The sequence below is a fragment of the Akebia trifoliata genome, chromosome 3 (genome assembly GCF_017979445.1).
Source record: "Akebia trifoliata isolate Shusen 1 chromosome 3, ASM1797944v1, whole genome shotgun sequence".
Taxonomy (NCBI): Eukaryota; Viridiplantae; Streptophyta; class Magnoliopsida; order Ranunculales; family Lardizabalaceae; genus Akebia; species Akebia trifoliata.
In genome coordinates this window covers 2,544,304-2,558,984 of record NC_141377.1, presented here as the reverse complement: position 1 = coordinate 2,558,984, position 14,681 = coordinate 2,544,304, and the positions used below count along the sequence as shown (strand labels likewise).

General features: G+C 34.5%; 2 protein-coding genes across 2 annotated transcripts; one reads left to right on the top strand and one right to left on the bottom strand.

Annotated features, from left to right (window-relative positions):
- Positions 1-535: 535 nt before the first annotated feature.
- On the top strand, positions 536-2,466 carry LOC147405501 (acetylajmalan esterase 2-like). Its single transcript, XM_086432706.1, has 5 exons — positions 536-969; positions 1,058-1,270; positions 1,379-1,527; positions 1,665-1,941; positions 2,050-2,466. Exons 1-5 carry the CDS (start codon positions 681-683, stop codon positions 2,262-2,264), a joined length of 1,143 nt encoding a protein of 380 aa, XP_086288832.1. The 5' UTR covers positions 536-680; the 3' UTR covers positions 2,265-2,466.
- Positions 2,467-9,938: 7,472 nt separating this feature from the next.
- Positions 9,939-13,635, bottom strand: LOC147405500 (very-long-chain 3-oxoacyl-CoA reductase 1-like). Its single transcript, XM_086433259.1, has 3 exons — positions 12,705-13,635; positions 11,937-12,006; positions 9,939-10,300 (listed from the first exon to the last, which is right to left on the bottom strand). Exons 1-3 carry the CDS (start codon positions 13,340-13,342, stop codon positions 10,046-10,048), a joined length of 963 nt encoding a protein of 320 aa, XP_086289385.1. The 5' UTR covers positions 13,343-13,635; the 3' UTR covers positions 9,939-10,045.
- Positions 13,636-14,681: the final 1,046 nt, after the last annotated feature.

The window sequence follows — 14,681 nt, the reverse complement described above, 5'->3', positions numbered from 1 at the left end:
ATGTCAAAGGGGGAATTAGAAAATCACGACTCTTATGAAATTTGGCATATGATTGTTTTTCTTTGAAAAAAAAAAAAAAAAAAAGAGTCGTGATTTTGTGGCTCCTCCCCTTACATACTCCCCCTCTATTATATTGTTGTGGCACATGCATAGAACCATAGATTTTTCTTTGGGATACACAATTGTTCATATTTATGAAGATGTGCAATTGTGTGTCTCGAGAAAATCTATGATTTTATGGACATACCACATCACGAGAGTAAAGAGGAGTAAGAGTCCGTTTATCATTATTCAAAAAAAAGTTTCTTTTTATATCAACTTGACGGCTAGGATGCTAGGGATCCCAAATAAAAATGTATCCCTAAGAAGTAGTTTACAAATATCTCACTTATCCCAACGTTGATTTGACCGAGAGCCTCTAATTAAAATAACACATAAACCAAACAAATAATAAAGTTGGAAACCGAGTTTTAGATAACTTGGGACTGTATTAATTACGGACTCTAATTTAGAATTGTACTACAAATCTAATTTCCCGTATCTCTAATTGAAATGTGATTCTATCCAATATTTTTCTTATAAATAAAGCTATACATACATACGAAGGGAACCAATCAACAGTACACCCATCTCTATTTTCTCTTCTTCTAATTCTGATATTCAATTCTCCTTCATTAGCGATGGCTGATTTTAGAGTTATTCCAATTCTCTCTTTCTTCCTAATCATCTCATCATCTCTTTTGTATGATTCTGAAGCTACTCTTATTATTCCTCAAATATTCAAGAAATGCTCCTACGATGCTATTTACCAATTCGGAGACTCCATATCCGATGTGGGAAATCTCATACGACAAGGAGGGACTGCTGCTGGTGCCTTTGCTCCCATTTCTCACCTTCCATATGGGGAGACCTTCTTCAATAAGCCCACCGGTCGATGCTCCAATGGCCTCCTTATGATCGATTTCTTAGGTATTCTTTCTTATATAATATTATTTTCTTTTAAATATAATAATTAATAATATTTGATGTACGTTTGTTTTTTTTTTGTTGTGCGCAGCTACTACAGTTGGTCTCCCACTCCTGAACCCTTACTTGGAGAAAGATGCTTCCTTCAAAAATGGAGTGAACTTTGCAGTAGCTGGAGCCACTGCTCTCGATTATTCCTTCTTCAACAAACATGCTATCCAATTGCCAGTCACAAATAGCTCTCTTTCTGTCCAACTCGATTGGTTCAAGACTCATCTCAACTCTCTCTGCTCCACTCAAACAGGTATATATATTATTAGATTCTCTCTTTCTCTCTCTGGATCTATATATTTTTGAAGAAATAAATCTAAATTAACCTTGTTTGATTAACAATAACAATTAATTGTTGCAGAGTGCACCAAGAAACTCGAGAAAGCTCTATTCATGGTAGGGGAAGTTGGAGGCAACGATTATAATTACGCCTTCTTCCAAGGCAAAACAATCGATGAGGTTAAGACTTTCGTCCCACATGTTGTCAACTCTATCAAGGATGCTGTTAAGGTAATTTATTAATTTTTATTTTATTTTTTTCTTATAATAAAATATTTTCTAAAAATATATATAGACATATATTACTAGAAATATGATCCCTTGATTGGTTTGAATCTTACTAAAATGGGTGTTGTTTGCGATTACAGAAAGTGATTGGTGTGGGTGCACGTTATGTGGTGGTACCTGGAAACTTCCCAATTGGATGTATGCCCATCTATCTAACTGCGTTTAAAACCAACGATTCAAGTGCCTACGATAACGACTTCAAATGTCTCGATAGCTTAAACAGCTTTGCGAGGTATCACAATCACCAACTGCAGAAAGTCCTGGATGAATTGAGACAAGAACACCCTGAAGTTGTCATACTCTATGCTGATTATTATAGCACCTTCATGTCCCTTCTTCGCTCTGCCTCCACCCTTGGTAACTTTACATAACTCTAATTAATTTTATAACTATATGCAAACATATATTGTAGAAAAAAAAAAGACAAGTACTAACTGATGATGATTACATGCATTTTTTATGTAGGATTTGAAGAGGAATCAGTGTTGAAAGCGTGTTGTGGAAGTGGAGGTGATTACAACTTCGACGCGTTCAAGATGTGTGGAAGCAATGGGGTTTCAGCTTGCCCAGATCCAGAACAACGCATAAGTTGGGATGGTGTCCATTTGACTCAGAAGGCTTATGAGTACATGTCTATATGGCTCATCGGCATGCTTCGTCCTAGTTTCTTATGCGTATAGTTAACAAATTTGAAGCAGTTGTTTCTTTCTTTCATTTTCTTTTCTTTTTTTCATTATATGTTTATCTTAGTAGTTAGAACCTCTAGTGTGTTTCTATATTTTTTTAATGGGTGATGAACAAGTGTTTTTGTCAAATATATTTCTTATGAATTAATTAGAAAACTATGCTATTTAATTTTTGGGCCAACCTGTTTTTTTGTGTGTATGAATCTAGTGCTTGGCATGGACCACTTGGGACATGTTAATAGAACATGGATTTTTGCTGATCTATTTGAAGCCCTGTTTCAATGTGTGGGGGGACATGTAATACTAAAATTGCAGTTGATAAGGCGGAGGTAACTGAGTATTCCATGAACCCCATCAAAATCTTCTACTAGATACATTCTTTGGGACTTTGATTGTATGGTAATTTGGTGGTTGCCTCATCTTCTTATTATTTGGAAATTCAATCAATAATATGGAGTATAGGACTCTCTCTCACTCTTAAAAAAAAAGGCTCTCCACTGGGAATTACTCTTTTTAAATGGAGGTTGTTGAAGATTGTGTACAAGAAACAATGACAACTATCGAAGAATAAAACACAAAAATTTACATTATTTGGCAAGATTGCCTATGTCCACAAGCGATGATGATGTCCTTAATTTCACCATTATCATTAAAACAAGAGTTGAAATCACTCGATCTTTCTTCCTCTAAAAACAGAAATTCTCTCATAAACTGCACGAAAACAAAAACGGCACCTAAGCAAATAATCATGAAATTGACTAGTAAAAATGCCCCAAAAATTTGGTATGCAATCCCTTTATCCCAATACAATACCACCAACATAAACAAGTCACAAGCACATAACAACTGCATTATGCAATTTCCAAATAAACCAACAGCTGTATAGTACAACATTGAAACATTGAAGGAGGAACTTATATACAAATTGAAGATAATTTCCATTTTTAAGTGATCTTGCCAAGGGCCATTGCCAAGAAAGAGAAGTGTGTTGAGAACATAATTTCTTCTTAAATTAAAAGTAAGTAGAAAGTGGCATGAACCCCGAGGGGGTGGCTTGATGGCAATTTCAAATCCAATAAACGGTAAGAGTCTGTAAGTTGTGAGTTCAATACCCAATATGAGCAATATTCCCTTACTTAACTAGTGTGTGTGATGTGCGGGCATTGCATGTGCCCTGGGAAGGGTCCCATATGCCCCCTAGTCGGACGTAAATCCGGACACCCCTGTTATAAATATAAAAAAACTAGAAGGTGGCATGTGCAAACATACTTATATCAAAAGGGTTTATTTAAAGTTTAAAATATTGATTAAAGGGTTTTTTAATTAGATAATAAAAAATAAGGATATTTATGTAATTTTGAAAACTAAGCACTGTGATTCTAGGATGGTAGGTTACGGATTTCTGAGTTTTTGACTATAATGACCTTGATTATATTAAATATAAATATAAAAATAGGGACATTCATGACCGCTCAAATTTTGGTGTCAAACCACTTCAACTCTGCCTTCTCTCATTATAATAGTAAAGATTTTGAACTAATAAATTAATGTATCTAATGCCACCCCACAAAACCATGAATTAACATCAAATAAGCCTAACAAACAAACAATTATAAATCCAATTTCCAAAGATAAATAGCATTAAAAACCAGGAACCAGAGACAATGGAAAACCTAGTTGACCATTAAGCTGGACCATTACATAAATCGATAAATTCAAGAAATTCATAGAGAAGGTCCAACAACTATACCAATTTACAGATTTCTTCAGGATATATACATGTGCTTTGCTAATATGAAATAAAAAAGAAGAGGTTGACACTACAAGTACTTAACCTTTTCAAGATTAAAGATGTCAGAACTGCATGTTGAGCGAATTACTTTGACAAGGAAAATAGTAACCAAGCGAACATGATATAATACAAGAAGGGCAATCGATGCTAATTGGCATCTGATCATGATAAAATATGTGGTATTAAATCTTATCAACTATTAAGAAGTAAAGTGTAGCAAAACCAATTATCAACTTCTGAGGTAGTGGTTTGAGGAAATCTTATTCAGTGTAGCGAGATATGAGATTGAAGTAGCAAAAACTATAAATATTTTCTCCTTCAAACAAAATGGAACCATGGATGAAGATGCTATGTCTTCCATTCACTTCTCTCATTTCTCACCACTAAACCTCAATGACAGGTTTTCGGCATCATCATCCATCCACTTCTCTCCTTTCTCACCACTGAACCTCAATGACGGGTTTTCTGTGTCTCCACTTTTATAGTAGTTTAAAGGAAGGGTTTATCTACATTTGCGAATCATTAGGGATTAGTAATCCTTTTTAGAAATTGAATGGATTTGGTCTTATACATACGTGAGGAAGGTAATCAAAAAAGAAAGAAGATGAGTTCTTCTTTTATCACTTGGGAGCCGTGCAAGATGAAAATCTCATGCACGGTTTTGAATGAGAGAAAGAAGTGAGGAATCCTCTTTTTGACTCTGATTCTCTCACTCCAGTCGTTCCTTTTCTTTGTGGTACTTCAAAAGTACCTGCTTCAGCTTCAGCCACTCGAATTTTAGATATTCATTTTCATTTCTCATCAAATGAAAGACATCTTCTTCTGGAAATCCTAGTTATTCTTAGCATGGTATTGGGGAATATCATTACTATTAATCAAACAAGCATGAAATGTATGCTTGCATATTCGTCCATTGGTCAAATCGGATATGTAATTATTGGAATAATTGTTGGAGATCCAAATGATGGATATACAAGCATGATAACTTATATGATGTTCTATACCTCACAAGAATCTTGAAAATTTTGCTTGTATTGTATCATTTGGTCTACTACCGGAATTGATAACATTCGAGATTATGCGCTACTTTTGGTTGTCTCCAACACCTCAAATGGTTGGCTCCAATACCTCAAATCAATAATAATATATTCAGATGTCAGTTTTAAATTAATTATTTTAATATAATCGGGCTTTGACACAATATACAACAGTAGAGTTTTAGTTTCTACTTGAAAAAAAAAATTTTGCTTGTATTGTATCATTTGGTCTACTACCGGAATTGATAACATTCGAGATTATGCGCTACTTTTGATTGCCTCAAACACCTCAAATGGTTGGCTCCAATACCTCAAATCAATAATAATATATTCAGATGTCAGTTTTAAATTACTTATTTTAAATATAATCGGGCTTTGACACAATATACAACAGTAGAGTTTTAGTTTCTTCTTGAAAAAAAAAAAAAGAAGAGTGTTAGAGCCTATTGAACCATAAAAACTTGCCATCCGTGCCCATTTCTCGTCTTGATGGGTTTGTTCAAAATAGAGGGGTAATTTATAATTGGAGGGTACTACTACTAAAGCGAGATCACACGGTAAAGCAGGTCATTGAAATTCTGTTTTTTCTTGGTTGCTTACATGAATACCTGATGAACTTATTGCATGTAACTTGTCTCCTACATCACTGTGGTTTTCTACTCTGATACCATGCGGAAGGCCATGGGCCTAATTCATCCACACAAAACCGACTTATAAGATGATGATTGCCCTGAATTTATATATAACCCAAAGTTATGATACCCAGGCGATGTGGGTCATCACTCACACAAACCAACCAACTAGTGAAACATATGTTTCGAGAGCAAATCCTCAAGTGTGCCACATCATTGAGACACTTACATCTAACCGTTCAAATTTAGGAATTCATCGATCATATGATCGATTTACAAACACTTGATTTAAGCAAAAAATATATATATATATAAAAAACAAGTTTTTTTTCTTGGTCAATTCTGATCCAAATCATGAGTAGAAGAGGACTGTGTTGTTATTTTAAATCTGATGTATTATGGACCGTAGAACAAGAGGGGGCTCATGTGAGTGATAGCCCCACATCGTCTGGGTGTTTTGTGGATGTGTTAGGCCCATGGGCTTCTACAATTTGTTTTTGTTTTTATTTTTTATGGGACCAAGATTCACTGTTTGATTATACTTTTCTTCTTGTCAGATCCGGATTCTATCTTAGGTGGCCCTCCCACCATCTCATACAGTTTCATTAAAAAATAGGGAGTCTGCAGAACATTACTAAGTAAGGATTTCACCGGCTCACCTTGAGGTATCTAAAAACATGATCCGATGCTTCAAGGTTTTAGAAGACAAAATTCTATGAACTTTGAAAAAAAAAAAAAATTTTAAAAGTTATTTTTCACCTTTGAATTTCAATTTTAAGTTTGGGAGTAATGTAGAAGTTTAGTAGCTTAGATCAAATTCAAAAGAATTTTTTTCTTTCTTTTTCTTGGATATGAGTTTTTTGAAGAAACTTAAGAGGGTTGTAGAGTTGGATTGCTGACATTGTAATCCTTTTGAGCAAAACGAGACCTTGGTAAAGCTGAAAATCAGACTAAGGAAAAGGTTTCTCTTTATAAAAAAAAAGGAGATTTAGACAAATCCTCCACTATTTGGTGAATACTAGAGGTCCCGTTGTATTTTGAAACTAATGACATGCCTCCCACCTCGGGCTTCTTAATAGACTAACGGAAAAAGACTGAAATATCTTCAACTTCAATCTTTTAGCCAAAAGCCTATTGCTTTCTCTTCTCAAAATCAGTCATCTTCAACCCTTTTGGATAAAAAAAATTTAATCATCATATTTAACCTTTAGATTTTATCTACTTCAATCTTCAAACCTCAAGGAAAGAATGGATTTTTGTTGAAGTGTAAAACAAGGGATTTTCAATAGAAAAAAATTGGGTTTTCTACAACAGGTAAGTTGAGGTGGAAAACCATGGACTGGAGACAAGGTTCAATAAATTAAAATTACAAAAAGCTTGAAGATGGGGAAGAAAATAATGAGTTTTTTTTTTTAATAAAAAAAAAAACTCTAAAATTTTCTACAAATGGTTAAGTGCTTGGTTGAAAATGATGAATTGAAGAGAAGGTTGAGTAGATTACAAATTAAGGAAAGGAAGCTATTGAACGCTGGTACGGATTCTCCACTATGCATTTTAAGAAATAATACCTGCTTAAAGTCGGAGCATGAGATACTAGTCATCGAGCAGACAAGGATTGTCGGGAAGCAATGCGATCCAAAAGAGAGGAAGCTGGAAAGTATGCTCATCTCATTATACATTTTAAGTAAGGCACGCCCTAAGCGATAACAGTCAAGCTAGTAGTGATTCTCCTATACAAACCAATCGATGCCTCTCTGAAATCTTGAGAACTATTATTGGCACTCCAACTAAATATAAAGAAAATAAGTGAATGGTTGAGAATAAATAAAAGTTGGGGTGCATGTTGAGGATAAATAAAAAATCAGCAAATTTTGAAACTTCTAATCCATATTGGACAAAACACGTTGACCCTCATTGGCCAGCCAATATTAGGGAGCCAATGCCTTTGTCCTATATGGGTTAGAATTTTCAGAATTAACTGATTTTTTATGAGGATGATCTATCAGTCCAATCTAAAATTTTTAACCCCATCAAAAGTGGTTTAAAATTGTGGACTGTCTATTTTTTACTGTTAATTTATAAAGCACTTTTGATGGGGTAAGAAGTTTAAGATTGGACTGATTTTTTGTAATGGTGATCTCCTCACCATAGAGATCATCCTTACAAAAAATCAGCTCATTTCGAAACTTGTAAGTCATATAGGATAAATTTTGGCTTTCAAACGCTAGCACATATATAAATATATAGGGGCAGATCAAGGGACATATGTAAAAACAGTGGTTGTTCCAAATATGGGTTAGAGGTTTTGGATTGAGCTTATTTTTTGTGAGGGTGTTCTTTATGATGAGAAGATTATCCTCATAAAAAATCATCTCAATCTGAAACTTGTAAGTTCATCAAAAGTGGTATACAAATTATTAGTAAAAATATTGACGATCCACATTCTAAATCACTTTTGATGGGGTTAGAAGTTTCAGATTGGACTGAATTTTTTTAGGATGATCTTCTCATCATAAAGATCATCCTCACAAAAAATCAGATCAATCCAAAAACTCTAACCCATATTTTGTATTTTTTTTAATCATTACATTGTTTTTACATATGTCCCATAATCCGTCCCCATATATATATGCACACCACAGGGAGTGAAATATGTCATGTGAGTTTTTTTATTTATTTATAATTTAAGATGTTTATATTGTTAATTATAAGTGGATAATATCATTTGATGAGAGTTGTTAGTGTATTATATTATATCAAATCTATACACAAGGAATTCTCGTTCTTCGCAACCTAACATTGGAACATGGGGATTCGTGTGAAAAGTTCAATGCATGAGAGAGAGAGAGAGGGAGAGAGAAAAAGATGGGGGGGGGGGGGGGGGGGGGTTGGTTTATTTTGCAACCATCGAAATACGTAATAAATTTAAATCTCAACCCCTACTTATAGGGGGATAAAGAGTAAGGGCCATTGTTGTGTGTAGTATAGTGATGTTTCCCTTCAAGATTTAGTTTATTTTAGCACTAGAAAGATTTTGTAAATAATTTTCGACGTTGATAGAGATCTGAAATTTAAAAATCATCATCTCCAGTAGAGTTAACGTATTGTAGATCTATAACAAGCCTGAAAGGAAACATCATTGTATTAAAACAATTATATTTCTGTATGTTTACTTAAAAGGGGATGTATATACTGTTTAACAAAAAGATATTATAAAAGCATTTTTGATATCAAAACACTATTCATTTTAATTCCTAAAATATTTATTCGTCATATTTATAACCTATGAACTCGTCAGTTCATCGCTTTTAATATCTATGAATTTGTAAATATGCTAACGAATTTATTAATTATAAAAGTGACGAATTCACACAAAAATGTATGTTTTTGGAAATTAAAAAGATCAGTATACCAAAATTGGAATTTGGACATAAATTGTGCACGTTTTGAGAAAAATCTCTAAAGAAAATAAAAGGATCGAGAATAAGAAAAAGTTAGGGTGCCAATAGAAATTGTCGTGTGTATAGATTTCTACATTTTGAATTTAGGATTTTATATCACCCTAATCATAATTGAAAACAAGTCCCATTTGGACAAGTGTTATACTGTTTTTGTAATGTTGAGATTATAATTTGAGTCAAACCTTTGTAATGTTTGACTGGCGTGTTAATTTTTTATTGGGGTGTGATAAATAATAGTTTAACAAATTGAATCATAATAAATAAAAATTGGGAAAATTCCTAAACGTTAGAAGAAAAAAAAAAAAAATATATATTAAATAAGTTGTGTGGGCCCTATTAAGCCATCTGGCAATATTAAATAAGTACCTCGAAATACGCATCAACTGCAATTCGTAGTCCTATTCGGACTAGGAGTAGGAGTACAATTTCAAATCTCTACTCGAAATGTGATTCCATCCATATAATTTAATTGGCAGAAACTCATTATGAATGTGTGTGGGGGCTTATTTTGGCCCGTATAAATGCTTCTAAATTGCACAGAGTACGAATTTGCTGTTAAGAAATTTTTGTCCTAAGTTCATGCGCCAATGGCATGCCGACACATGTCTTAAAAAAAGCAAGCGTGATTGATTGACCAATCAAAATCAGCTCCATCACAGATCTATCTGTGGGACCCCATCGAAACAAAACCCACACCATAACAATCCGTAGTTCAAAAGACTAAATCACTATCTGAAAATCAAAGATTAAAGAACATAAGAAATGCATTAGAGTTTGAACCATGGCTTGCAGTCTAAACAACTTAAATCCCACCTAATCCAAACACAATGGACACTGCAGAGCAGAATAGAATTTAATCAGTCTTCCTAGTGTCCTTTAGTTGACCTCTCTTGCGAATCCCAAGGCAAAACCAAAGGCGCCCTCCATCGACGATAGACTCTGGCAGTGAGCATATCAAACTCCAAAGAACAGAATGTGGCCAGTAAGGTGTGCAGCGTGGCTCGTAGCCTATCCAACGCAGAGCTGCTCGTGCATAACCATCTGTTGATGGTACGAAGAAAGAAGATCTCCTTATTGATGCCATCTTCGTCGCTACATATAATGGGACCTGTACCCCCAAGAAGCCATAGCAAATCAAAACAATAAAGCCGAACAAACCCCAGAATCTTAAAACTCGGCCTAGTTGCAAAATTTTAAGTTTCAAGAGATGAGTCTACATAATTAAAAAGAAGAAAACAAGCCATTCCTCAAAAGGTTACAGTTTTTATGTGTAGTGGATCATAACTATAAGCTTGCAAGAGACAAGTACAAATGATTCAACCAAGTTTAGTTACACAAAGTGAAAATCAAGTGTCACGGACTTAGTCCACCATTGTGTAACACTCGTGCAATATTCAAACTAATCCCTATTGAAATAACAAACCGCGAACCGGTTCGAATTGAACCAATTTGTGCTACATTTTGCACGGGGTTCGTGAAATGCAACGAACCCTGCTACTCCATTAAGTTACCATAATATTTTATATACCCATCCCCATAATGATAAATTTTTAGATAACCCCTTAAAATTTTCAAACAGTGTCATGCCCCTTTGACCTTTGCTTTATTGATAGATAAAATGAATAAATGAACAAATGCCCTCATCTTCAATCTATGCCATTTTTTCATATACAAGATATTGATGTGCAGAATCTTAAGATAGAAATTATGTCCAATAAAAGTAAAACCATATCAAAGCATACAAATAATATCAAGAACAAGAAAAGCTGTTAAAACAATGGGTATAGATGTATCTAGCACATCAAGTTCTGAATTAATTGAGCTTCCTCATTGTACGAGGAAATATATGAGGACAAGCAGCCCACCGTGGTTGCTGGGCCTCTGCCTTTACAACATAGATTAGGGTAATGAAATCGCTCAAGCACTTAAGGAATGAGCCATACCCATTATCATATAGCAATCACTTTTTTTCAATCTTTTTTGAGTGATAAATTACATTTTTATTTCGATGGTCACAGAGACATGTCACATGGTCCACGGAAAAAAAAAAAAAAAAAGCATTAACAAAAACAGATTTACTGACTAATTAGATTTTTTGGCTACAACCCTAACTCCAGACTTCATAGGCATGCCAACTCTCAGAGTACGCATTCGTGCTTAGAGTGATAAAGCCAACTTCTATGGTGGGGGACTTTCCTAGCTATATTTCTCCCGTTTTTTTGGTAGGCAATCGAGATTAGTGGTCAGTAATTACCAGGTGAAGGACCCATTTTTATTTCAATAAAATTTCAACTTATCAAAAAAATAAAAATAAAAATAGTAGGAGAAGATGGGGTTTGAACCCATATCGTGGTATTAACACTCACAGACTATAACCAACTAATCAAGCTGACACCTTCATATTGTACTTAAGGAAACTAATAAGTAGTTCTTCCCTATAACCCCTAACAAAAGAAGCGGAAGGGATAAATTCAATCAAGATCAAGATGTAGCTAATAACACAAAAGTGTCAACTTATCGAATGAAAGTAGTATTCTAATGTCAAATGTTACTACTTTCAAACTTCATCCTGAGATAACCTAATCAAACAAAAGAAGACTAACTTATACCACATAAAAGCAAACCTAAAAGGATTCAATTACAAAATATCTTTGCACATTTCTCTAACTTCAAATTAAGATTTAAACAAAGATCAAATGGTCAAAGTGTTTCTAAGAACACCAACTGAATCACAAACAACATACCTGACATTGTACATCGATCCCACTCTTCTTATACTCCACATAGAGGCATCTCGAAAACTGATCAATGTACCTAAACATAAACCAAAGCAAACCCACATTTAGTACTTCAGAGAAAAAAGGCACATAACCTTACTTTTAGTACTTCAGAGAAAAAAGTTACAGATCTCCTACTTGAATTAGTAAAACCAGACAGCAAAAAGAAGAGCAAAAGAAAAAAAAAATTCTGATCTTTATAACTAAAAACAAGCAAAAGGGGCATCAAGATAACATGGTGGGTTCATGGTTTTTAAACTCGTTTTGACATCTCGTCTTGTCCATGAACGAGATCGAGTCGTCTTGGACAAGATATCTGATTTATTTGAGTCATCTCAGACAAGATTTTAAAAAATGCCTTAGAATTAGAACCAACCATGTCTTTGAGATGACTTGTGAACTCGTCTCAGATAAGATTTAAAACCATGGGTGCATTGCATTTCTAGATGTAAAAACGAAGTTTAAAGGTTTCTATGTATAATTTTCAAATATTGATATCTAAAAACAAGAAATGGATTATCAAGATAACTTAAATAAGCAGTTTAAAGTTTTCTAAGCATAATTTCAAATAATATGACAAACCCAGATCAGGTCTACTCATCTGTTCTCTAATGTCTAAAACACTACTCTCTCCCATCCAAAGCAAGCAACAAATCAAGTGTCAATTGTCCTACATAAAGATACTAGCCAAAATTACAGAATAAATAAATAAATTCGAAAGATAGGAAAACTTACGCTTTCGTGGCGGCATAAACAGCATAAAGAGGATCTGAAGGTATAACAATTGCAGCACCTGAACCAATATTGACAATTGCACCTTTCTTCCTCTTCAGCATCCCTTGAAGAACAGCTTGTGTAACCATTGTAGTTCCTTCAACATTGACTTTAATCAGATTTTTCAACAACTCGTCGTCTACTTCATGGAAGAACCTCGCATATGGGTACGAAACCCCGACGTTATTAATCAAAACCCCAACATCTAACCCTTCGATTGCTTCCTGAATCCGTTGAACCCCCTCTGAAAGATCACCAGAGAAATCCATGACCACGTTCTTGATCTGAATTTTTCCGAATTTCGAGTTAATTGCATCCGAAACCTCCTTCAATTTATCAGGATTTCTACCCACCAAAATCAAATTAAGCCCTTTTCGACCCAATTGAAAGGCGAAACCTTTTCCAATACCATCTGTTGCTCCTGTTACGAGTGCCCATGAACCATATTTCTTGAGATTCTTAGCAGGTCTAAGGAAAGAAACGTAAACCCATTTGAGAAAAGATATGGAGGATTTGAGGATTGAAAGGAAACCCAGAACGAAAAGCACAACCACCCAAGTGGGTTGGGCTTTAAGGTACTCCATAAAACAGGGTTCCATAGATGTTTGTGTGTAGAATCTCGATCTGAGACGAAGAAATGGGTTTTTCGCGGAGAGATTAAATAAGAAAACCCAGAAAGAATATCTAATGTAGGGGGTAGGGTTGTTCGAGTTAGATAAGCGTACAGTGAGATTTGTTCAAGACTGAGAAAAACAGGGGAGACAAACAGACCATGAAGAAGGTCACGCTTTCAAACAGGGTGGGAGTTGTAAGAAACAGATGGGTTGCATTTAAACCGAAATCATGGAAGTCTGAAGTGGTTGAAGTAGCTGAGCTGAAAAGTGAAAACTGATGCTGGTGGACTGCTACTCTGCTAGAGCTAGGGCTGTCAATGGGTCGGATCAGACCGAAAACCCGATCCATTTTATGCGATAACTTTGGGTCTGGATAGAGGAATCAAACCGATAAGATTGCAATTCCATAGCTTGTCGGATTTGTTCTGGATCAACCATATCCCGTGGATAGGGACCCAGTCTGATAAAATATGAGAAAGTATATAATTGTATCATATACGAGTAGTTAGATTTTGGATATTAAATCATGTTTAACCGGATCCAATCCAATACAATTGTTATTGGATCAGGTTGGATCCTAATATTGAGATCCAATACGAAAATCAAGATATGAGAGTAGTTAGATTTTGGATTTTAATCAGGTTTGGACCCAATACAATTGTTATTGGATCAGGTTGGATCCTAATATTAAGATCCAATAAGAAAATCAAGGTCGAAATATCGAAAAAGTCGAGATCAACATTTGCAACGTCAAGATCAATGTTTAAATTATCAAGTTCAAAATTTGAATTGGTGAGCTCAATAATTCCAATCGTTGAGGTCGAAAATTCTATTTGTTGAGCTCATCAATTCAAAATTTCAAACTCTGATTTAAATGTTGATCTGCGGTTCAACAATTCGATTTTTTCTCTTTTTTCCTTACCTCGATACTAGATAATATATATATAGAGGGTCAGGTTCAAGGGCCATATGAGAAAACATATGTAAAAACAATGTAACATTAATAAAATTTTAAAATATGCGTTAGAAATTTCGGATTTAGCTGATTTTTTGTGAGGATGATCTCTATGATGGGAAGATCATTCGAAAAAAAAATTAGTCCAATCTGAAACTTCTAACCCCATTAAAAGTGATTTAGAATGTGGACCGGTGATTTTTTGCCAATTTTTATCATTAATTTGTAAATCACTTTTGATGGATTTAGAAGTTTTTGATTGAGCTGATTTTTTGTGAGGATGATCTTTTCATCATAGTGACCATCCTTGCAAAAAATCAACTCAATCCAAAATCTCTAACCCTTATTTTGAAAAACCATTGTTTTTTC